Here is a 25,509-nt window from a genome sequence, read left to right on the forward strand (position 1 = left end):
CAGAGCTCCTGCATTTAATGAAGTCAGCCATGCCCACTTGACCATGGCAAATTTTCCCACATTTTCAAAAACCTCAAAAGCAAAACTATTCTCCTCCTAGACCGTTGATCCAATTCCAACGGAATTCGGTACACATCATCTACAGACCAAGCCTAACAGATTGGCTTTTTTGATTCATCACTCTCTTTTAAAGTTATCATCAATTTCAACCATAGGGGGTGCTACAGCTGCCACATGTTAACATTTAATTAGGTTAGGTTAGGTTAGGTTAGATTAGATCTATTTTATCTAACCTGTTAGGTTACCGTAAATCCTCAAATCATGACCGGGATTATATTTATAGCCAGACCTCGGCTAATAGCCAGGGCCGTGGTTGATTTGGACAAATAAAGGCCAGCCCCCTAATACAAGCCGGGGTAATTATTGCCTACCAGTAGGGCTAACACTCCATGAACACTAGAAGACATTGTTTCGATTTAACTCAATTAAATAAAAGCTCTTCTTAATATTTTATATATTGTTGGTTGATTTAAGACTGTTGCTAATGAAAAGTCGCTGTCCTACACCAGGGGTCTCCAACACATCGCTCTCAAGCTCAGTCGCTTGCAGCCACCCCCTCAGCTTGCCGGAGGCTGAAGCACTACATTTAAACACAATTGTTCCAGCCTACATAATTAAAAAAATAACTCAATTTTGGCTACTTGGCTACGGAATAAGTTTTCCATTACGGCACAGCGCACGTTCAATGAATGAGTGAAAGTGGCTGCCTTGTCTAGCAATGAACAGCAGGTGGAAATCCCGACACTCTTTTAACTATACTGTACAACTTAATATCAAATACCCCCCAGATTTTAGTGCCCATCAGTCCCAACATTTAGCAATATAATAAATCAGTCAAAGTAAATTAAATCCCAAACCAAAAATCTTCTGCTTTTGATAACCTACCGGTATTCCGCTCCAAACGGCATGTTTCACAATAAAACGTATGTGAGAAATAAAGGCCTGCCTCGAATACAAGCCTGCCCCAAATAAAGGCCTGTGCTTTGCGCAGCCTAAGTAAATAAAAGACCCCGGCCATAATTGGAGGATTTACGGTAGATAAACACACCTCCTCAACCATCACCCTGAACACCGGCGTACCAACACTTCACCTACAACTGCACACCTGGACATGGCTCTAACACCATTATGAAGTTTGCAGATGACACTACGGTGATTGGTCTCATCAGCAACAACAATGAGACGGCCTAGAGGGAGGAGGTTCAGCACCTAACATCATGGTGCACTGACAACAACCTGGCTCTTAACACCAAGAAGACCAAAGAGCAGCCTCCTTGCCTGTGCAATTTTGCTTGGACCCTGATAATTACTGCTTGCGGTTTTATATCAAAATAGTTTTTCCTGTATTATTCATTACCTTATGTTATATGATTGGCTTTGCTATCCAGGAATCTGTTCAATTACAGCCTCCTGAATTTGAGTCAAAGTATGTTTATAGAGCTGGTAAACATTCCCTTGAACAGATTTTGTTTCAGGATTGATCACAAAGCATGACATCCAGTGTAGTTTATCTATGGTTTCAAGGCCAAGTGGACGCCCCACTAGTTCCACAAGTGTTAATAATTAAAACTACAGCAGATGACCTTCAAGGTCTTCCCTTATCATTTTAGTTGGCTCATCAATGTTGGCAGCGTCATAGGCACTGTGACTGACAACTGGCTCAGATAAAGTATTCTCTACAGGTGCAAGTGATTAAGTACAGGTAGTAAGACTTAGATTGTTTAATTGTTAAATTCTACTGTCACTCAGTGTGAGGGGAAATCAGAAAGAAGAGGCAAATTAAGAAATGTGTGTTTTGCTGCCTCTAATTAAATAAAATAACATACAATACTTTGATTGTTCTTCATGTAAAGTCAAATCTAATCATCATAACATCCTATGTTTTCTTTGTATGGTACCTGTTCTTTACAACACACAAAACATTGCAGGAGTACAAAATCAATGAACCATGTGACCAACTGCAATTCATAACCATCAGTAGCCTTCTTAACCAGCAGTGCCCCTTGTTAGAGGCAACAAATCTAGGTTACTACAGTATAAAGTCAAAGGTGTGTCAATGGCAGTTTTGACAGAATCAGCCCTATGGATTTGATATGCAAATTACCTATTGATGCAAATATAGATATTTAAAAGTAAAAAGCAACCACTGGTTTCTTTGGTGTATGGAAAATATGTTAATTTAACTTAATTTGGATGTGTGTGTGTGTGTGTGACATTTTGGAGGGGGAGGGGTGGGGGCTAACAGGGGGAGTTGTTGTGGCAGTGCATGTTTATAGAGCACAACAGTCATATGTTTGATGTATTAAAACCATAGAACATGATCTATCATATTTTATATATCATGATTTTCTCCAAACATGTGTCTGCTGACAGATTTAGTTTCATCTCATATATTTTACAAGTGTAACTGTGGTATGAATACAGGTGTCAGACATTTATTGAATAAATACAAGGTCAGGTGAAAACACATGTTATCATGTGCATCTCCACCCTCCTCAAATCACATAAATCAAAGACCTTGAAATGGTTGGTTTCCCAACCAACAGTCGTAATCAAAGTACAGTCTGCTAGCCCACAGGTAGAGGTGTCCATGGACTCAGTTCAAGGCCATGTAGACTCAGACACACACACACGTGCACACACACACACACACACACACACACACACACACACACACACACACACACACACACACACAGAGAGAGAGAGAGAAACCTCTGCACACACTGTGATTTCAAAGAGGCTTCTGGCAACAATATGCGACTACGTCATAAGTTGTGATGTGAACATACTATAAAACCTGAGACAGAGAAGAACGTTTCAGTGCATCCTCCAGGATAAGGTTTTCAGTGTATACCACCTGTTTTCATATTGCAACAATGATGAGCATTGCATTCATATGGGCTGTTGTGGTGGGACTCTGCTGCTGCTTGTGGCTGGTTTTAGGGATCCGCAGGAGGTAAACATTGATTAACTGAAAATAATATTAATTTAATATGAATAGATTTTTTAGCATTTTCCTCCTCATGTATTTATCATGTAGTCGCTCATATGTTATGCTTGCTATGGGACTTGTAACCAAAGCTGTTATAACAATACAGCTGATCACAGGGTTTACGTCTCTTTTCACTATCTAATGGTGTTAAGCTCTTTCAGCTGGACAGTTTTAAAATTATAAAATGAATCTACAAATATGTAAAAAAAACTGAATACCTGTCAGGACAATATGTTCCGGTTTGTTCTTCACATCAACATTTAAAATGTCGACCTAGTGTTTCCCACACCTATTGGAAATGTGAAGAAACCAGTACCCCTAGTTAGTCTGCCTACACTATGTACATGATGGAACTTGGTCATTTCTCTCTGTCTAATCTGTAATTGTCTGATGAATGTTTTTAGGCAACCTGGAGAGCCAGCAGTGGAGAATGGCTGGATCCCATATCTTGGATGTGCCCTCCAGTTTGGTGCCAACCCCCTAGAATTCCTTCGCAGTCGGCAGAAGAAATATGGCCATATCTTCACTTGTAAGATTGCTGGGGACTATGTTCACTTCCTGTGTGATCCTTTCTCCTATCATTCAGTCATCCGCCAGGGCAGACACCTTGATTGGAAGAAATTCCACTTTAATGCATCCGTCAAGGTATGTCAGACAATAAGTTGAAGACACTAAAAATATGGTACATCAAACTAACTTGACATGAGTTTTGGTTCCTTCCCTTCAGTTTTTTATATTACATACTTTTATATACTTTTTATACTTTTATATACTTTTTATATGTATACTTTTATTACTTTTTCTGCTGTTAGTGCATGTTGTGTGTGATGTCTGTATGCTACTGAGACCTTGAATTTCCCCTTGGGGATCAATAAAGTATCTATCTATCTATCTATCTATCTATCTATCTATCTATCTATCTATCTATCTATTCAGTGTTGGTCTTTTGAGTCTGATTTTGATTGTATTTATTCTAGGCTTTTGGCCATGAGAGCATGGACCCAAGCCATGGCTACACAACAGAAAACCTGCACCAGACCTTCCTGAAAACTCTACAGGGGGAAGCTCTGCCTTCACTCATTGAGACTATGATGGAGAATCTACAAACAGTCATGCTACAGTCTGACACACTCAAGGTCACCACCTCCAACTGGGAGGTTGACGGTATCTTTGCCTTCTGTTACAAGGTTATGTTTGAGTCAGGTTACCTCACATTGTTTGGAAAGGAGCTGGGAAATGGTGACAAGATCCAGGCTCACCAGGATGCCCAGAAAGCCCTTGTGCTCAACGCCTTGGAGAACTTTAAAGAGTTTGACAAGATCTTCCCAGCGCTGGTTGCTGGTCTGCCCATCCATGTATTTAAGAGTGCACACAGTGCCCGTGAGAACTTAGCCAAGACCATGCTTCGTGAAAATCTGAGCAAGAGAGAAAATATGTCCGATTTGATTTCTCTTCGCATGCTCCTCAACGACACCCTATCCACATTCAACGACATCAGCAAGGCCCGCACCCATGTGGCTCTGCTTTGGGCGTCTCAGGCCAACACCCTACCTGCCACCTTCTGGGCCCTCTTGTACATGATCAGGTACAAGCACAACCCTAATGTATTGCAGATAATCAGGGAACCATACAGTAGGCGCAAGATAAATGCTATCAACTCATTCAGTGAAAGCTGCTAATAGTAGCTGGTGTTGATTGCATTATGAGTGATAAGGGCTACACAATCATGCACAGATAAAGTATTGCGTTAAGGGGGAATGTCATAGGAAGTTATTCTAATACTACATAGTACAGAGCAAGTTTTTGCTGCTTTCACAATTCTCTATAACTGCACCACATATTTATAGAGTTGACAAACACAAATGTGGTCAGTAATCTTGTTTCCTTCGTACATGTCCTTGTCTACAGGAGCCCTGAGGCTATGAGAGCCGCTACTGCAGAGGTGAAGAGTATCCTAGAAAGTTCCCACCAGAAAGCAGATCCAATGAACCCTCAGCTCGTTCTGACCAGAGAGCAACTGGACAATATGCCTGTCTTAGGTAAAATAATCTTCACACACTCTTAAAACCGATGTGTTGAACACAAGACAGCTTGCGTTGTTTTAACATATCTCTGTGTCCAGATAGGGACAACGCAACTTTGTTACACAAAATGTGTTGAAAATAACACAACTTGCGTGGAAACCAACACAACTTGCATTGTTTTTTTAAACACATCTCTGTGTCCAGGGACAACACATTTGTTTTAAGAGTGCACCAATGTTGTAAGTTTCAAGTTGCAACAATATATGGATATATGCAGATGTTATAATTATTTGTTCTCTGCTTAACAGACAGTATCATCAAGGAAGCCATGCGTCTGTCAAGTGCTTCTCTCAACGTTCGGGTTGCCAAGGAGGACTTCCTGCTCCACCTGGACAACAAAGAGTCCTACCATATACGCAAAGATGATGTGATAGCACTCTATCCACAGATGCTTCATTTTGATCCTGAGATCTACGAGGATCCTTTGGTTGGTGAAATTAATCTCATTGCCTTATCCTTACTAGGCTATATCAAAAGTAATAAGAATATATCATTATTCTAACACAACTCTCTAAATTCCTTTTTTCCTTAATAGACCTACAAATATGACCGGTACTTGGATGAAAATGGACAGGAGAAAACAAACTTTTACAGAGATGGACGCAAGCTCCGCTACTATTATATGCCTTTCGGGTCTGGGGTAACTAAATGCCCAGGACGGTTCTTTGCTATGCATGAAATCAAGCAGTTCCTCTCGCTTTTGCTTGCATATTTTGAAATGGAGCTGCTGGACTCTAGTGTTAAAGTCCCCCCACTTGACCAGTCACGAGCTGGTTTAGGAATCCTCCAGCCAACATATGATGTTGACTTCAGGTATCGATTGAAGTCTCAGTTTTGAGAGCATGTTTTAAATTATTGTCTTTAATGTATATTGAGATTATTTTTTTTACCACTGACTGATATGCATAAGAATAGATTTTTGTTTAGAAATAAGAATTGTGTGTAATCTGTATACAGTAAATGGTGCTGTTTGTGACAGCAGGCATGTTTTTGATTATCTTGTGTTGTTATCAGTAATATTTACTGCATATACTTTCCTGGTAGACTCCTAGAACACTGAATGATACTAAGCTTTCATTACAGAATGTCTGCCAAGGAAATGACAGAATCTGTACTGTACAATCACTGTGAATTGTGAATTATTTCTTATTGCAATCACAGATGTAAATAAGTCTTAAATATTCTGACCAATACATAAGTCTTAAATATTCTGATGAAATAACATGTAAACTTGTCCCCATCATTAAAATGATGTTTTGTTTTGTATCCATTTTGTTCAACATTTATTTACCACATTGGTTGGCTGCACAGCCTCCGGTCATACTGGTCTTCCCAGCATCACTTCCTGCCATTCATCAAATATTTTTGCTTTTATAGGGTGAAATACTCTTTGTCTTTTTACACATCTTATGGCAAGCATGCGTTATGTACATTTATTTAGTTATGATTGCATAAGGGGGATTTCTGCATCAAAACATAATGTCCTCTTACCCTGCATTTTACCATTTGTTTTATAATGGCACAGCATAATATTCTAAATATTGTGCTCCTTAAAATATGCAACAAAAAATGCAATGCATTCTGCATAGCAGTAAATACACCTCAAGAGACAGTCCAGAAAAAAAGTCTTCAAAGACAAAAAAATGAAATGTCACAGCAGTGAAATTTTTCAACAGTGAAAACACAACAGTGACAATGTAAGTGTTCTTAGGCTGTGGTCACAAGTTAAAATCACATTTGTAAACATTGTAAACAAATGCTGATGTATAACCTCACCGGTTTATGACATCTCCCTCATGTAACTCTACTGACAATACATTAGGGTGGATAAGAAAACTTAGTAAGAGCACAAGTTGGATACTGTCTGTCCACTAGCCACTTTTTACCACTGTCTTTCTGCCTCACTGCGTGCTATATTAGCACATATGCATAACCCCTCCCTCCATGCCACAGCCGAACTGTGGCCACACTTAAACCTTTTCTTAATATAGTTATATATATATAGATATATATAGACTTTATTCTTGCACTGTTGCACTGTTGGACTTACTCATTTGCACCATCACCATGACACTCACTCACACAGAGCACCTTACCTTACCTTACCAGTCCCTGCCTCAGTCATTGCAAGTGCCTCTTGATTGATTGATTGATTAATCACCCACTATGTGGATACTGTGTGTGTTAAGTGTTATTTATAATAATTTGTATTTTAGTATATTTAGTATATTCTTTATGTTCTACTGTCCTTATTGCTTAGTTGTGCTTTTTATATTATATACTTTTAATTACTTTTTCTGCTGTTAGTGAATGTGTGTGTGTTGTCTGTATGCTACTGAGACCTTGAATTTCCCCTGGGGATCAATAAAGTATCTATCTATCTATCTATCTATCTATCTATCTATCTATCTATCTATCTATCTATCTATCTATCTATCTAAGTCCAGGGACCACAGATGCAAATTAGCTAACTAGCTAACTCTGGTATAGAACTAGTTCTGTACATGGTCCCTGTCAACTAAACTAATAAACTAAACTAAACTAAACTAAGTCCAGATACACAACAATTCAAGTGACCACTGATGCACACAAGCAGGCTGCCCACAGCATTTTCAAGTGGCTAGAGCAAATGTCTAATAGACCAAATTCTCCTCCAAGAAAACCTTTTGGAAAATGTAAATACAGCACATCAATCCTGTTCACCATCAACACACATTCTATAACAACTTAAATCATCTGGATAATAGCAAATTGTAATTGCCTGTGTCAATATTGTTCTTAGATTGCCTTCTTAGATTGCCATTTCCTGCCAGCTGACACAGTGTTATCTTAAAGTGATACTGAAATTGTGTGTGATGGCCAACACAGGTCACTTCAGTTCGATTAAGTGCACTCTAGTAGTCACAGGTCATAATGCTATAATTTGTGTCACTACAGGTCATATACAAATGGGTGAGACAGCAAAAACAATATTAACATTTTGTTGCTTGCTCTAGCTGGAGTTTTATTTTACTACTGATGGTATTCAGACGTGCTGTTATGGACAGGGTTTAAACCAACAGGGTTCCAATTTCAATCAGTATAGGCAATGGTGTCAACGTTATAATGGAGAGTAACTATAAAAGTTAAAAAAAGGAATGGACTTTACCTTGCAGGCCTATGGAGGGGAAAAGGGGCGTAGCATACAATGACTATTGCAGGTCATTGGGTAGAGAAAGGTTGTTCTCGGGCATGGTAGTATGTTCTATGACCAAACTTTGAGCTCCATGTACTGGTGTCAGCTGGCCAAACATGAGTCCTTTTTTCCAAGAAAGGTGTGACTGCTTTTGTACTTCTGAACAGAGTGGCAAGTTGATTTTGAATTATCTACCAACGCACCAAAAACCTTTAATGATATTAACATAAAGAACCTGCCCTACATATCTCTATTATTGACTACATTATATTGTTAAATGATTACAACATTATATGATTTAAAAACATCTGCTTTACCTGAGGCAAGGTAATGTAGGCAAAATAGGCATGGAGTACTGAACACGCAACTGTGCTTTAAGTAAGGGATAATGTATAGAACGCCGGTCATTATTGGGAAAATAAGTCCCGACAGGGCGAACCAGACCCTGACGCGCAGCGGAGTTTATAGTAGTGATAAAGTAAATAAAGAACATGACATGAATTGTGCCTTCTGTTTGCACAACATTCTTTCCACACAAAGTTAGCTGTTGTATTCCCATTGCAGAGCCAAGTCATAATTGTATAGTTTTGTTATCATTCCTTAAACATTTTTTACATTTTCAAAACCATACGTCTATCACTCAAAACTACTGCTTTTAAAAAATACCTTAAAAGACAAAATCATGCCAATGAATATGTCCATATCACTTTCAGGGTATGGACATTGGGACCACTGACTTTGCATGCACTGGTATTTCCTTCAGGAAATGCTTTTTTAGTTATTATGACCGCCGTGCAGCAGGTTATAGGCGATATAGGTTTAGTCAGTTTTTTTTTCATGGGGGACCATACAATAAATTAATGAAATGTGTGTAAATTTAGTGACTGTACACTACGCATGCACACACAGACACACACACACACACACACAAGCATAGACCAACGCACACACACACACAGGTATGCACACTTGCACGCACGCACACACAAACACACACACATAACCACACACACACACACGCATTCATGAACACACGCAAACACACACATAAATACATGCACACATATGCAGGCACACACACACACAAGCACACACACACACACACACTCACGCACGCATGCACACAGACATAAACACACACAAACACGTACACATAAAGACACACGCACACACATACACACAGAGTAGACAAGTAAGCATACGTATGCACGCACGCACATGCACGCACGCACAGGCTCACATGCATACACACACACACACACATATGCACGCACACATACACACACATAAACACAAACACGTACACGCACGCACAAACACGCACACACACAGTGAAAACACACACACAGAGAAGCACACATATACACAAAAGCAAACGCACACATGCACTCACTCATTTACATACACACAAGTTGCAAGAGTAGGGGATGGAGTAGGAGATGGAGACAAATTGAAAAGCGTGATTTATTTTTGTGGAGAGAATGTGCAGGACTGAGCGGTGGTCATATTTTGTACCACTTTGCGGTACATCTATTTATTATTCTTCCAGGGCCTAATTTGACTTGAACCGCTTAACATAGAAACTTGGTTCATTTTTTTTCTAATGAACTTTAAATGAAAGTTACCATCAGCATATTCTGGATGATGTCACATTCGTTGACATACATGTGAACCAAAGAACAACAGAATAGAGAGTGAACTCATCAATCCCCTCCCTACCCAGCCTGATGGATAGTCATGGATAGCATGAAATGTCATGGATAACATTTCCAGTCTGGAATATTTTTCAGGATGTCTCAGGATGACAATGCCAGGAATCATCCGCCTCAAACTGTGAGAGTGGATCAGGGAGAATGAAGAATCACCTCCACAGATAAATTGGCCAACACAGAATACTGACTTCAGATATGCTGAAAAAGATTTTACGCAGAACTTTGTCATATGAAAAAGATTCTTAGAGAAAAATAATGGAACTGAACAAAAACAAGTGTTGTGAAGTTGCATATGGTTGTCAGAATAATGACAAGGTAAATGCTTGAATGTGCACCATAACCCTATCAAAAGACCATCATGGATTCATTGAAATAAGTTCTTTAACAAGAAAGAAAGACAAGAAAGATGGAATTCTCAAATTCACAATTCATAAATCTATCCTTGTATGCAAATTAGTTGATACAGTTGCTTGCATGCATATTAACTTGTGTAGTAAGATCGCTACAACTGATTCAGAATGCTGCAGCAAGCCTGGTCTCCAATTAACCAAAGAGGACACATGTAACTCCTCTCCTAGTTACTCTGCACTGGCTCTCTATAGTGGCCAGAATTAAATTCAAATCTCTCACTTTGGCCTATAAGACTGACTGTATCTGCTCCCTGCTATCTTAATTCAATGATCAAGATGTACATCCCCAACCGCCCACTGCTGTCTTCTGATGAGCGTCTGTTGTGTCGACCAGTCTTAAACGCTAGGTCAAATTCAATTCCTTAGTGAAGAGAAGTTTTTTTAAGCAGCGGCGTTACCTGGGCCAAGTTGAAAGCAGTTGTAAATGTACCAGAAGCCAGAGAAGTGTTATTTACATGTGTGATTGCTGGTGTGATAGGAGGGGCAGTCGTGGTCTACTGGTTAGGGCTTCAGGCTTGGAAACAAAGGGTTGCTGGTTCGATCCCCAACCAGTGGAACGGCTGAAGTGTCCTTGAGCAAGGCAGCTCACTGCTCTGGGTTAGTGTGTGCTTCACCTCACTGTGTGTTCACTGTGTGCTCTGTGTGTTCACTAATTCACGGAAGGGATAAATGCAAAGACTAAATTCCTTGTAGGCAAGTATACTTGGCCTATAAACCTGATTTATATTTTTACATTTACGTGATGGTGGGAGCTATGTCTTGGAGTAGGTTGGTAGGAAAAGGGTCTAGTGGGTATGCAGTAGGGTCTACATGTTAGAAGTTTAGACACCTCACTCTCAGTGAGAAGGGTGAATGAGGGTAATGATGCACCCTTAGCCTGGAGAGGTATATTGTGAGTACTTGGGTCAGAAAACTGACTGCTGATGGCTACTACCTTGTCAGTGAAGAAAGAAGTCAATATGTCAGCTGTGATGTTGGTAGCTTGTGGAGGAGATGGAGGATTGCGTAGTTTTGAAGGTGGAAGAGTTTTTGACTGTTAGTGGTACTGTGAATCTTGTAAAAAGCCTTCTTTGTAACACATACAAAACACCAAATGAACATGTCAAAAGGGTTAAAAACTTGATTTGTGTTGCAGTGGGTCTTTAATTTAGGCCTAATAAGAGTTTGACTTATTTCAAGGCGTCTTATCAAGAAAAAAATTCTTAACACACTGCCAGCCAAATTTGCTTGTTTTCATGAGATGTCTTAAGTCTTAAAAAAAGATATTCAAAAAGTCAAACTGTTATTAAAGGGAAACTTGGCAGGATTTCCCCCTCTGCTCGAGAAATTGTGCATTATGCTATTTCAAACTGTGGGAAAAGGTACCGATAAAGCACATGGATTTGTTTATAAGCTAGCGAACGGTTAGCATAAAGTTTGGCAGAACTATGTGGATGTTACAAGGTAAGAAACACGATTTAAAACGAGTTTCTTGTTTCTCACTTCTCTTTCCGGGACGGTTGTCTCAATGTTGCAAGGTTGGTTTTCCAAAATTACCATCCAAATGATTTCTAAACGGGTTTATTACATTGAAATAGTTGCCAAGCTCCCCTTTAAAGGCATTTCTGTATTATAACATGTTTTTCTAACATTTTAAGAAACTGATTTTTGATTTTCATGAGCTGTAAGCCATAATAATTGACACTAAAAAAAAAAAAAATGGCTTGACATAGTTCACTCTATATGTAATGAATCTAGAATATATGAATTTACTTTTTTTTTATAAATTAGGGGGGAAACAAGAACTTGTCTACACTATTCAAATTTTTTAAGATTCACATGTACAATCAAGCAGCATGATAGCTTAATATTCAGTGGGGAAATTGGCTATTGCATGTCTTTATGACAGTAGGAAAACAGCCTACAAGACACACCCACCTTACAAAGGAGGAACAGCAGAACAAGGCCTAGAAAATAACATAATGGGACTAGGCTAACACGGACATAAAGTGCCCTCTACTGGCTCGTACGAACAACTTTGAAGAACCAGCTGAACTGAGAGAGCAATGGGGAGTCACGTGACTTCTTTATTTAACATTTCTTTAAAACGGTGCTGAACTCTAAAAAGTGTCTAAGCTAGCGACAGAGCATTTACCCCAGTATGTTCACATTCATCACTGACTGAGTGCGATTTGTCAATAACAACAACAGTGCACTAAAAATATTACAGACCACTATTAACCTCCAAACTACAGTGTGTTTCATGTGACATAGCTACACACTGCAATTAAAATCACATTTCCCAATTCCAGTCAAGAAGACACATTTTTTATTTAAAAAAAAAATACAGAATATTCTCAAACATGACAAGTGAAAATGCATTTACACAATGATTATCAAATGGGTTGATCAGACTTTCAACGCTATGTGATTAAATCTGTGTTCTGTGTTCTAACTTTTTAATCATTTGAATTCTCTTTCAACATATTGTCTATACGTGTTTCCAAAGTTCTTATTGGGAAATCTGATGGTAAATCCTGGTGAATAGTGGTACTTCTGGTTATGGCATTACTGATGTAATTCATCTTGGGGGTTGAATAATCTAATGAGGCTGTGTAGGTCCTGGTCAGTCAGTTGTACTTCTTTCATGAGAAACAATATGAACTCCTTTGCTGATGGACAGGTCAAACTCTCCCTCAGTAGTGGAGAGACTTCGGTTAAACTAACCCAAGAGACAAACAGATTAATAAAGATTTGTTAGGCACTTGGTCCTCTTGTCAATCCAAAACCAACTGGATGGGATAAAATACAACATAAACATTGTATTCTGAGCTATGTATACATTTTGTTTACCCATTCTAAAGCTGCAAAGGGTTCGATGACTGAAATGACCTACAATTCCAAAAAAACCTTTTCACAAAAATGTTGACTACAAAATTGATTAGTTGAACATTTATTTTGGCAAATGATCAATCGATTGGAAAACTCTTTGTTTATTTTTTATATTTAAATTTCTTAGCAGTCACTTTTGCCCAAAGTTTGGACAAAACTTTTCCAGTTTTCGGAGTTTGGGCTGCCTACAGAGACTTTTTTTTTTGTTACATTACACTAATGGGATGAGCAGATTGTGAGATGTTCGCTGAATGTAATATTTTTTATGGGCTTCATATCACATACTGCTGATTGCATTAACATATACCGGTATAGGGCAAAACGTATCCACACTTGGATTAGGATGATTCCACCACAGGAACATGGGGGTAGTTTTACGGGGTCTCATTTCAATGATTACAGCTGATTTGTTAATTCTCGGTATAAAATTTACTTTTTGGTCTTTCTGCCAAGTTCTTCCAAGATTTTAGTAATATGAAGTACAATGAAAAGAGACCATCAACTCATTCTAAACAGTCAGCAATAAATATTTTCATAATAGCGGACAGTGTAGGTCAGTGGCTTCTGGAAGAACCAACTGTCAAATTTGGTTGAATTGGGTACAGACAAGGAACTATTCAAGTTGAGAGGTGGATGTTCTGACCTCCCAAACAACTTCATGAAATTTTGCCCCAGAACATAGAACTCCATAGTGCATATCCTGTATGGAAAGTTAGAATGACCGGTCCTTGTCCCTTTTAGATGTAGTCATACATAAACAAAGAACAATGTGAATTTTTAGTTCAAGAAAATTGCACTTACACATGAAGGAATATTACAGCAATCACTGTCCATTCTGGGCCTCTGTGGATGATGCTTGTATTGGTAAGCCTGAGTAAAGATTGATATATATAAAATAGTTAAACAAATAAGATAATATGAAGAATAACGGGTCGACGGGTCATGGGCACTATGCTAATTATCTGCATAGCTTGTCAGTAAGCGATGTGCTGATTTGCTCTTTAGAAAGGCCGTCAAATAGTGCCAAAATGTCATACTCATAATTAGAGTCTTGTATTTTCAACACCTTTTCACAAGTTCAAAATATAAATCATTGACTTAATCGACTCTGAGGAAGATGCAGTGCGTCGAAACGTCAGTCGATTGTGCACCATAATTAAACAACTTTAAAAGTTCTCTGAGTGCTCCGGTCATCCCTGGGTTTATTCTCTTGGAAGTAACCCAGCCAGTTTCTCTGACCCTTGGTCCTGGACTGTGAGCACCAAAAAGGCTTGAGTGCAAGTGACACCCTTCTTACAAGTTCAAAATATAAATACCATTAAATTAACTCAATTAACTGAAGCCAATGAAGAGTAACTAACAGCAGAGTTACATATGACTTCTCTGGCTGATTTAAGACCAGATGTATCGCAGTATTCTGAATCATTGTCTCACTATGCAAGCAGGTAGGCCAGCTGACAATGAATTGCAATAGACAGAACTATGGCCTGCACAAATTGTGTGGCATATGGGGTTAGATAAGGTCTGATGTTTCAAATATTGTAAAGGATAAACCAACATGACTTTGTGTGTGCCATTTTAGCAGGGGTCAGTGAAGATGAGCCAAACTGAATGATAATTTGTGGGGAAATAACTGGATTAGCTGGGAATACCAGAAACTCAAATTTGGAGAGCTTGAGCTGAAGGTGACGGTCTTTCACCTGGACTGAAATTCTGAAATCTGAGCAGAAATAGTAACTAATGTAGTGTTGATATACTGTAAGTCGCTTCGGACAAAAACCTTAAAGGCGCTCTAAGCGATGCTGGGTAACGTCACTTCTGTTGACGTTTAAACAAAACAGAAAGCTAGCTCGCCACTTCCTCCCCCTCCCTCACGTGCAATTGAAACTCTCCAAAACACGCATCTCGACGGTGATTTGCTGGAACAGTTTGTTATGTTTTTATGGGCAAGGTTTGCCCAAGTTGTTTTGTGGCTGTTTTTGGAGCCTGGGTTGTCCACAGAGATCACATTTTTTTTACAGTGTATTCAGGACACAGGCAGCTAGTGGATGGTGAGGTGATGTTTGCTGTAAGTGACAAAAAATGTTTTAGCCTAAAAACCGTATGACATCGCTTAGAGCACCTTTAGAAACCATAAACATAAGAGATGCTAACACCCATGGGTTTCAGTTCCCTTGATAGTACTTCAGGAGGTGGTGCAAGTTGCGTAATGATGGTAGAAATCACTCACCTTAAAGTCCTAACTAGATTGTTTAGGTCACTGGAGATATCCCTCATGGTAAGATGCAAAGGACCCACAATTTTCTTCAGGCTTTGTTTCCAAAACAAAATAAACAGATTAGTTGGAGAGATTCGCCAGAATGTACAAATCAATCCCCTTCAAGAACAAAATAAATACAATCTTAATCTTGAACGTTATCTTGAGTATCTCATTTCACCTCCTTTCATGTACCAGATGTTCTGGAATGACAATAAATCATCCTTATCCTAATCTATCCATTTGTTGGCAGTAAACTACATGACTACAATGCCTGTGTCAAAATTAACAGTCTAAATCCTGTACCGCTAGTGGAACAGCAGGTGTATTCATTCATCAGTTCCTCATACCATACCATCTTAATAAATAAAAATACTGTTAAGTGGATTGAGGAAAGTATTATTATAGCCAAGGGTGTTGAACAATAGCTAACTAATAGCTATGGCAATAACATCATTCTGGGAAATGGAGCAATCAGATATTGAAGGCATAGATTGAAGGCATATATTTATCTATCACTCTATGAGTGAGGTGCATGCACATCTACAAAAATTTGAACAGGTGCTGGGTATACCTGACGAAGACCTCTGGTTGAAACGTTGTAGCTTATTAAAACACTCTGGGAGCTTAAAGAACAGTGTGCGGGTATTTTTTTGTTTTTTCATAGATGTATCTATGCCTGATCCCTTGGTTGGCATATACTTTCAATGCATTAGACTTGGCCAACAGGAAGTGAGGTATTTGGGATTTTGTGCACACTAATGAGCCACGGTTCTAAAATTGTTTAGCCTGTTGTCTATTAGTGAAACACAACGCATTTGACCTCTTCTGATGGGGAGAGAAGCATGACTAAGGAGAACAAAGACAATAGGTTTAGCTTTTATTTAACATTACTGATATTGAGCTTGAACTTAAACATAAAGCTCACATCAATGAAAAAACGCACTGCTTGTGCGTCTATGGTGACGTGGAGAGAGAGCGGTCGCAGATAAGCATTGAAAACATCATAGAAAAATGATTTAATAGAATCAACCAAATTCACTATGAACCATTGATAGTATGATATCAATGTTGTTTGAGTAAGGCAAGCAGCGGGCTACAAAACTTATGAAGGCTAATTATAATTATAGGCCCAGCCAAAATTGATTTGCTCCATCCAAAACTGAAATCCTGGCACCATGCCTGGCACTTTCACCTTGCATTTGCTGGAAATATACTTTACTTTTAATTTGCTTATTTCAATAAGTACATTTTGGTGCAGGTCTGAATACGGATGGATCCAGAAATTATTTTTCATCAGAAAGGTCTGCACTCTCGAGTGGCCTTCTAGTTGCCATATTAAAATGAGTGTGATAGGCAGGAGAGAGGGTGGAGTGTAGTGCTCGTGCATGTGTGCTTAATTTCACTTTTATTGGGATAGAACGAGCCGGATGGTTGTAACACTATACTCTCATTCTAGCATAATAATCAAGGAACACCATGGGAGCAGTAGCACAATGATATCATGCAGCACCTGAAAATAGTCCCCGTAAGCTAACTTCCAGCAACAAGGTCGAGCTGCAGCAGACGAATTGGTTAGTGACTGGATATTACGCCTGAATGAGAGTAGATAGTTCCATGTCAAATCAGCCTAGGAAAATAGAAAATTCTCTTGGTCAGTGGCGTAATGCATTTTAGGTAGTGTACGATAGCGATTTTTAGACAACGCGCCAGACCACTCCCTAGGTTGTTCATTGCCACCTACCTCCTGGCGCACTGTTTATTAGACGTGCAAAATACGAAAATAAACTTTTATTAAAACGAGTTTTCCAACATGCGCCAGGATGGAAAAAAGGGGCCTGTTATTACATAATGGTTAACTATAGAACAGGGCTGCTTAAAATATACCCTAATATCTAAATGCTGATTCTTTTGAGTGCAACTTTTTGGCTGGAAAAAATATCAAAATGTGTGTCTACAATGAGATGTGTAGCAACAGACACAAGTGAAACTTCATAAAAATGTAATGCACCAATTTATTCTCACCAACCTTCTATTGAGCCTCTCCACTACTATGCGTTTCTGGATAACATGTTGTGAATGGCAGTCCACCAATGGGAGAATAGGGTCCTTCGAGCTTTTGGCCTAGAACATTTAAGTATTGTGGCGGGTCAGAAAAAGAAAAACCAAGAAATTAGAACCAGTGTAGTAGATGTTTACATTCAAGGCAATTTTAAGTTTTTAAAGGAGAGAGTCGTCAGACATGAGAGTCGTCTACACATTTTCCGCCTCTTCCGCCGCCAAAAGTTGACATGTGAATACATCGTGCCAATCATGTGTTGTAATCTCTCAGCTGGAGTGAGGTTGGTATCTTGAAGCCTTGCGCACGTGCAGTTCTGCCCGAAATAGATGCCCGATAAGTGCCCAACATGTGTTGCAATATGACCGCTGAGTGGAGGGACTTGCCTAAAAGGACTTGATCAACTGACGGAGCACAGTTGATCATGTTCATGGAATGCTGTCGGTCAGAAAAAACGTGACAAAAATTGGTGTTATCTGACACGAGTTAGCCGGGTAGCGGCTAAAGCGACCAAAATGCCTACAAGCTATGTTATAGGGGCATGTACTAAACTCTGCCTTTGTGCCTCCTAACTCAAAATGTCATGATAAGTGCTTTGCAACAATAACAGGGTCCTTACATGACACCACCAGTGCCAAAGCGTTGCATAAACTTGTGTTCATAACCATTACTGCAGTAAAGAGCATTGAGAGAATCTTTCATATATGGACAGTAAAGTAGATTTGGCTGTCTGCATATTAAATATACACACACACACACACATATATACATATATATATATATATATATATATATATATACACACATATATATATATATATATATTTATTAGGGGTGTCACGATTCTCCAAATCCTCGAAGTAATTTTCGATTTAAAAGTCACGATTTGATTCGATTTTCGATCTTTTTTTAAATATTACTATTAATGCATTCCTTATATATTATTTACTCTTTTTGGCCTTTTCCTTTTCTGTTTCAGGGGGCTTTTATTTTGAAACGGCTTTTCATTTTGAAACCGTTCCAACCGCGAGGTTGTAATGTAAACAGAACTAACATCTAAAACAGAGACGTGAACATAGTGAAATGAAAACACAGAATGATAATTTGATCGTTTTAGCACACTCCAAAGAGACCCAAGGTTAGTGTTCATGGAATATGTAGCAGCTACTGTACTTATCAATGTGCATTTTAAGCCTTAAAGTAACTTTGGACTGTAACTAGATCATCTTTTCACTTGCTAAGTTGAGTAGGCTAAGTTAGTTTTAATTGACATGAATGAATGAATACTTCCACACCGGTGATTTCAAAGTAGCAAGGGGGGGTTTGATTTCGGTAGGTTGATGTGTATATTTTAACTGGCTGCAACCTAAAATTAGAGGAGTGTTGACGCTGCAGTTCAGCACGTGCGTGTGCGTTTGTGCGTCTTGGCATACATGCTGGACGTGACATTGGGGGTGTGGCTGCATCGTCGATTCTACTTTTAAGTTCGAAGTTCGAGATTGAGATGTAATTTCGATATAAAATCGAAATTGTGACACCCTTTATATATATATATATATATATATATATATTTATTTATTTATTTATTTATCATATGCTGTCAATAGCCTTAAAACATCTTTGCCATGTTTTTAGGCACTTTCATAATATATATCACCAAACTCCTCTGTAAAAATATTCTAAATATAGTTAAGCATAAGACTAGAAAGTTTGGTGTCTATGCTAAATGCTTCTGAAGTGGAGATTTTGTGCTCAGAGAGGGAGAGGAAACTCACTTTGAGAAAACAGCCTTGAAACACAGTCAATAAGATTCCGTTCTCAGCCTAGGTTCGCCTTTGAACTTTCGCGATTGGTTGCTGATACAAAGGAAATGTCCATATATGGATCACATAGCGTGATACAGGAAAAATAGAGCGTCCCAACGGTACTACACATGATATGTTTTGGATCACAGTCACGGTAGTGCTTGCAAGGTTAGAATGCTAACTTTTAGATAGATAGATAGATAGATAGATAGATAGATAGATAGATACTTTATTGAAATTCAAGATTTGGTGAATTTAGGAGAAATATACAGGCGTGAGTAAACACAATGTAATGAAATAAATACTTAAATTTGTAAATTGGACTTTTTTTCGTTGTAGTAGTGTGACAGAATATGCTAAGGTAGCAAACTAGCCCAAAATCTTGAAATTGACCAGTGCATGAAAAAACAATGTTTTTATATATTCCTCTTTTTAGTCAACTTTAGCATGGGTTCAAAAACATATGAGCCTAACTGTATACCAAAACATCATATCACTTTTTTGGCTGTTCTACAATAGAAAAATGTAACAATTTGTTTAGTCCAAAAATATGACTGACCTCACAGGTAACATCTTGGTTGTCAGTGCCTTTGTGTGAATCTTTCGGAAGACAACATTCTGTGGTTAATTCTTTGATTTCGACATCCACTGCAGGAGTTGCTCTGCAAAGAGTAATGTAGTCTGGAGCTGGGGTTGTAGGTCTCTCTGTCCCCCTAGTAGAACACAAGCTCCCTTCTGAAGTCTCCTGTATGTCATCTTCATCTAAGTCCTCTTCCTCTTCATGTTTCCATGTGTAACAGTCCCCCATGGTGTAATTGGACCCATACAAAAACGTCATGGTTCCGTCTGTCTTCCATTCCAAAAGGGTGTGCTTTAGGCGCTCCATCAAATTGAGCTTTACCAATGTGGTTTCAGGTTTGCTTACTCCTCGCAATTCAGTCACACCTGCTTCGGTCATACGGATTTGGCTTACAGCTGGGCCAGTCTCATCTGTTATTTGTATAAGACTTGAAGTCTTGTCAAGAAATGGTGTGGCAAATTGTTTGTGATCAGTTCTTACTGAAGACTGACTCAAAAACCTCTCCTCAACCTCACAGTCTGCATTTGGGCATTCCCCTGCAATCTCTTGACAACAGTTTGCAAAAGATAGCATCTGCATAGAAAAATCCTGCATGGCTGCTGTTTCAGATTCATTTGGATGGTGACAGATACAAGAAAGCGTTTTTTCTTTTTCAGCTTGAGCTCCTTGAATGTCTCCTGAGTCTTGGGGAAGCTCTCCCCAATGTACCCTTAGGTGACACTTTGATAAGGCTTTGGAAATTAAACTCTCCTGATTCCCATCATCACTGCTGTTGATATAGATTGCAGACTGGTGGGCTTCTGGGAGAACAGGATTCTCAATATCAGCTTCTTTCACCGGCCTGTCCACCAGCATTACTTCAAGCCCTGAGCTACCTCTTAATAGGAGTAAAGAAAACAAAGTATTTTATCACCTCATCCTATGAAATTAAAAAAAAAAAGCACCAGTGTTTCCCCTATATGCATTCAGCAGCGGCGCACCGCCACAAAATCTTTACATGAGGAATGTTGGAAAAGGTGACGCGCTGCTGCTGAATGCATAGTAGGGGAATCACTGCATCTATCTTCATTTCAATTCATGCCCCATAATTCTATTAAATCCAATTATATTCCATAGGCCTTCCTTTATTTATACATACCCGTCTTGTTTCTTCATTAGTTTCACATCAGGAGGTCTACAGGCATAAAACAGAACTTGAAAACAAATTCTCTGCAAAATGTGTCAAGTATTTAAATGACAAACCTGTGTCTCATATAGTACCTCTCATCTTCCCTAAGCCAAAGGGGTGTCTTCAATATTTGAACTTCAAACCATTTTGAGGCTTTATAACAGAAGTTGCAGCAAAAGCACTGGAATGAATTGAAATGACATCTTAGTGAAATGGACAATATATTCACAGAAAAGCTACTTTTTGGTGGTGCTCAAAGCAACCCAGTACTTAACAAATACCTTTCGCTCAGTGATGTCGTAAATTTTATTTGTCTTGGTGGAAATTTTATATTTTTGGTTGGGTACCTATTGAAAGACAGAAAAAAATTGTATATTAGGATGGAAAGAAATGTCACATATTTATTTCCAATAGAGGAACTGAAAGTTAAACAAAGAAACTGGAATAACCACCCACTTTCAGAGTGTTTTCTAGGCACATATGATATCCCAGTGACCATATTTTGTTGTGAACAAATTTGTGACATGTTTTTATCCAGTTAAGTAAGGAACATTGGATGACACAGCGTTTGGGTAGCAGAAGTAAATGCACATTCTATGTGGTAATGCAGCTTCAATGCAAATGGAGTGACCGATATACCCTGAGATGCCTAATTTTTGGCAAAATGTCTGTGTCTAATGACAATGACACATCACTTTACAAAAAGGCATTTGGTGACAGTGCAGTTACTCACACTATCAAGTTTGTTCAGACAAATGGGGTAACCACAGAGCTTGGCAATGGTTCTTTCCTCCACGATATCCTTGTAATTATCAGCAGTGATCAAGTGAGCCTGTAAAATGGATATAACATTTATGGTTTTACATAAAGTATGTATTAAGTATTATGTGTGTTGTGCACAAGCTTGGATTTTCATAACTTTAGGGGCTAGGCCACTTGGCCTTCATGTGGGCATATTTGGCAGGGGGCACAAAGGCCACACGTCAGGGCACTAAGGCCAAACTTAACTATACAGTATACTACATAAAAATAGTCAAAGTTGTATTTAGCCTATTCACAGCAGTAGACCTGCATCACTATGAAACATGACAAAAACATGAAACATAACATATTACATAGAATATGATCAGAATCATCTGATTTTAATATTGCAGATATTGTGGTGGATTTCTATGACTTAAAAGATGCATGTATGTATTTATAAACTTTGATATTACTGCAATTATTATGAGACTTCAAGGCCTGTACACATCTTAAGCAGACCAGGCCAGGTGTCAAAGAGTGGGGTGAATGAGTGCACAGTGACACTGGGCCTAGACGGTCAAGAGCGAGAGGATGAGGTAATGGTAACTGGAAAAAACCAGAATCAGACAGTTTTGCATGTAATTTTTATGCATGATATGACAAGGGGTCCCACCAATATCCGTAACCTTGGTGGATGCTGATAGGCCAACAGGTGTCTTTCGAGGGAGGCGAGAAGGCCCAACTTCAAGGTTAAGGAGTATAATGTGAATAATAATAATGAAATTTAAAGCCCAAAGTTGGAGACATGCATGTTGAAATTTGCTGCAAATTCAAAACTGAATTACTCTGGAATGGCTAACTGTACAGGGGAATATTTTACACCTTTGAGTTCGGTAAGGTCTGCTGTTTATCCTGATATATGGTTTGTTATGTGTTGAGGGAAGAGTTTGTAAAGTATTTCACCGAGATGAATGGGTAGGAAGATGGGCAAAGAACTGTATGTAAAATAATATGATTCAATTAAAGTTACTTTTCTCGCAAACCGTTTACCACAGATACTAGCGGCTAACATCGTGTAAAAGCTGAGAAAAAGCTCTTTCATGTGATGTGATACATGTAATGTCTGTGTGATGAGTAGGCTACTTCGCGAGTAGTTCAGCAGAGAAGAATGGGTAAATTTGGACGCACTTTCTTTCCTGCCGTGCACTGTCACTTTCGCCACTGCGTAAAAGACTAAATTAATTTGCACTGTGAATGCTAAGATTATTTTGGCAGGCCATAGGCTAAATAAAAATTGCTATTAGTTGGATGCAAAGCAGAATATTGAAAGGGGGCACCAAGGCCACATTGACCTGTGAACCTCCGATTTTCAAAGGGGCATCACGGACAATGCAAGGGGCAATGACTACCATGGCCGTCGTGAAATTCCTACCCTGGTTGTGCATATTGTTTCAACATGCATTATAAACCCCATTACATTTACGTTATTCTTTGGTAGGTGCGTTAATCGAAAGAGACTTACATCAATAGAATAAAATTTAAGCTATTAACATTTAAGCTACAGAACTAGCTACAGCAATAGAAAAACATTTAAGATACAGTGCAGAGGAGACTATAGCTAGGAATTACTAATACCGTATTTTCCGGACTATAAATCGCAAATTTTTTCATAGTTTGGCTGGTCCTGCGACTTATAGTCAAGTGCGACTTATATATGAAAAAAAAAATTATATAATTGAACATGTTTTTAAATGTCAATTCATATTAACTGACATGAACCCTACATGAAACATTACCGTCTACAGCCATGAGAGCGCGCTCTCAAATGCACAAGTTCTTGCAGTGCTTGCACTATGCCTGAAACACACGTGCATACCTAAATCCTCAAATTATGGCCGGGATTCTATTTATAGCTGGGCCTCAGATTCTGACATATAAAGGCCAGTAATAATTTTGTTACGATTTAACTCATAAAAGAGCTCTTCTTAATATTTGATATTGTTGGTTGGTTTAATATTGTTGCCAATGAAAAGTCATTGTCCTGCACCATAAGTCTCCAACACGTCGTTGCCAGAGGCTGAAGCAGTAACAGACATTTAAACACAATTGTTGCTGCCAGGCATCAGCCTACGAATTTTATAAAAAAGTAAATAATGCATAATTAAAAAAATAACTCAATTTAGGCTATCGTAGACCTCTTTGGCTATACGGAATAAGGTTTCCATTACAGCACAGCACACGTTCCATGAATGAATGAAAGCGGGATGCCTTATCTCGCAATATGATGGAAATCCCGACACTCTTTCAACTACATGAAACTTAATAGTGAACCATCAAATACCCCATAGATTTCAGTGGTCATCAGTCCCGATATTTAGCAATATAATCAAACAGTCCAAACGTAAATTAAATCCCAATTCGAACATCTTCTGCTTTTGATAGCCTACCGATATGCCGCTCCAAACAAAAAAGTAGGCATATGTCTCAATAAAACGCACCACGTAAGAAATAAAGGCCTAGCTGCCTCGAATACAAGCCTGCCCCAAATAAAGGTGCTGTGCTTTGCGCAGCCTAAATAAAAGAGTGAATGTTTTATTTGGATTGTGTTGGCCAAGCCACGCGTGTTCATTGAGCAAGAGAGGGAGGGAGAGGGGGTTTACTTCTATACTGTTTGGTAAAGTTGAACACACAGTCTACAAAGAAAGTAACGAGAGGTATGAAATTATGATTCATTTATTTTAGTTTTGGACAACGTCAGCTACCGGTAAGTAAAGCGGGAGATGTGTGTTGCTTATGCGGCCACGTAAGCTGTAAAGCACTGTGTGAAACACAAGAAAGGGTGTGTCGCGGTTCTGCCTTTTCACACCGTGAAACAGGTTCGTGGATATGAGGGTTTTGAATTGCATATCATTACAGCTCTAGTCAATACTAGTACTAGAGGATAGGAGTGCCTACATATTAAAAGTTTCTAAGCTACAACATTTTTTGTCACATCCAGCAAACCACTCGTCTTAATCCGCTAGCTGCCTGTCCCCTGATATGCTGTAAAAAAACAGTCCCTGTGGACAGGCCAGGCTCCAAAAACAGCCTGGTCCAGCCTGGAACATGAAACATAAAAAACTGTTCCAGCCAATCACCGACGAGATGTGCGTTCAGGAGAGTTTCAGGAGGGAGGGGGAGGGAGGCGCAAGCTAGCTCTGTTTTGTTTGAAACGTCAACAGAAGTGACATTACCCAACTTTGCTTAGAGAACCTTTAAGAACTAGTCAAGAATGGAAGAAGTGGTAGTGGTAGAAGGGGAGGTAGAGGAGGGAAGAGAGGGAAGTGGAGAGGAAGGTGGTAGAGGAGGGAAGAACGTATCAGGTGTGTGATATTGATTGCACTAGGAGAGGAGGTATTTTTGGAAGAGTTGTGTCTTCAAGAGTTTTTTGAAGACAGAGAGGCACGCATTCTGATGGGACTTGGCAGATCGTTCCGCCATCGGGGGACCACCGATGAAAAAAGTCTGGATTGCCGTGGGTGAGGCAGTGGGTGTAGACCCAGCAATCACTTTGTAGCCAGTGGAGCTCAATGAACAGCGGGGTAACATG

General features: G+C 39.0%; 2 protein-coding genes across 4 annotated transcripts in view; one reads left to right on the forward strand and one right to left on the reverse strand.

Moving 5' to 3' along the window:
• Positions 1 to 2,898: 2,898 nt before the first annotated feature.
• On the forward strand, positions 2,899 to 6,405 carry LOC125300554 (cytochrome P450 7A1). The gene is made up of 6 exons (XM_048252572.1): positions 2,899 to 3,019; positions 3,460 to 3,700; positions 4,033 to 4,640; positions 4,964 to 5,094; positions 5,388 to 5,566; positions 5,675 to 6,405. The coding sequence occupies exons 1-6, from the start codon at positions 2,940 to 2,942 to the stop codon at positions 5,975 to 5,977; spliced, it is 1,542 nt and encodes a 513-aa protein (XP_048108529.1). The 5' UTR covers positions 2,899 to 2,939; the 3' UTR covers positions 5,978 to 6,405.
• A 6,322-nt stretch (positions 6,406 to 12,727) lies between these two features.
• The window catches only part of rpap2 (RNA polymerase II associated protein 2), a 30,526-nt gene continuing 17,744 nt past the window's right edge, over positions 12,728 to 25,509 (reverse strand). For 2 of the 3 annotated variants that reach the window (XM_048237074.1, XM_048237030.1), the window contains exons 4-12: positions 21,910 to 22,008; positions 21,458 to 21,523; positions 21,269 to 21,357; positions 21,147 to 21,182; positions 19,988 to 20,885; positions 17,594 to 17,688; positions 15,538 to 15,618; positions 14,109 to 14,177; positions 12,728 to 13,137 (exon numbers count right to left, since the gene is read on the reverse strand). In XM_048237074.1, coding sequence (XP_048093031.1) covers positions 12,984 to 13,137; positions 14,109 to 14,177; positions 15,538 to 15,618; positions 17,594 to 17,688; positions 19,988 to 20,885; positions 21,147 to 21,182; positions 21,269 to 21,357; positions 21,458 to 21,523; positions 21,910 to 22,008 — 1,587 coding nt within the window. In that variant the 3' untranslated portion in view covers positions 12,728 to 12,983. The remainder of the gene's footprint in view (positions 13,138 to 14,108; positions 14,178 to 15,537; positions 15,619 to 17,593; positions 17,689 to 19,987; positions 20,886 to 21,146; positions 21,183 to 21,268; positions 21,358 to 21,457; positions 21,524 to 21,909; positions 22,009 to 25,509) is intronic. The other variant, XR_007192745.1, reaches the window with a different exon arrangement.

Source organism: Alosa alosa, chromosome 1 (genome assembly GCF_017589495.1).
Source record: "Alosa alosa isolate M-15738 ecotype Scorff River chromosome 1, AALO_Geno_1.1, whole genome shotgun sequence".
NCBI classification, from domain to species: Eukaryota; Metazoa; Chordata; class Actinopteri; order Clupeiformes; family Clupeidae; genus Alosa; species Alosa alosa.

Excerpts from the sequence above, each read along its gene's own strand:
- LOC125300554 (XM_048252572.1), top strand. The coding sequence starts at position 2,940 with ATGATGAGCATTGCATTCATATGGGCTGTTGTGGTGGGACTCTGCTGC. Across the intron at positions 3,701-4,032 it reads ACTTTAATGCATCCGTCAAG|GCTTTTGGCCATGAGAGCAT; the intron begins GTATGTCAGACA and ends TATTTATTCTAG. Across the intron at positions 4,641-4,963 it reads GCCCTCTTGTACATGATCAG|GAGCCCTGAGGCTATGAGAG; the intron begins GTACAAGCACAA and ends CCTTGTCTACAG.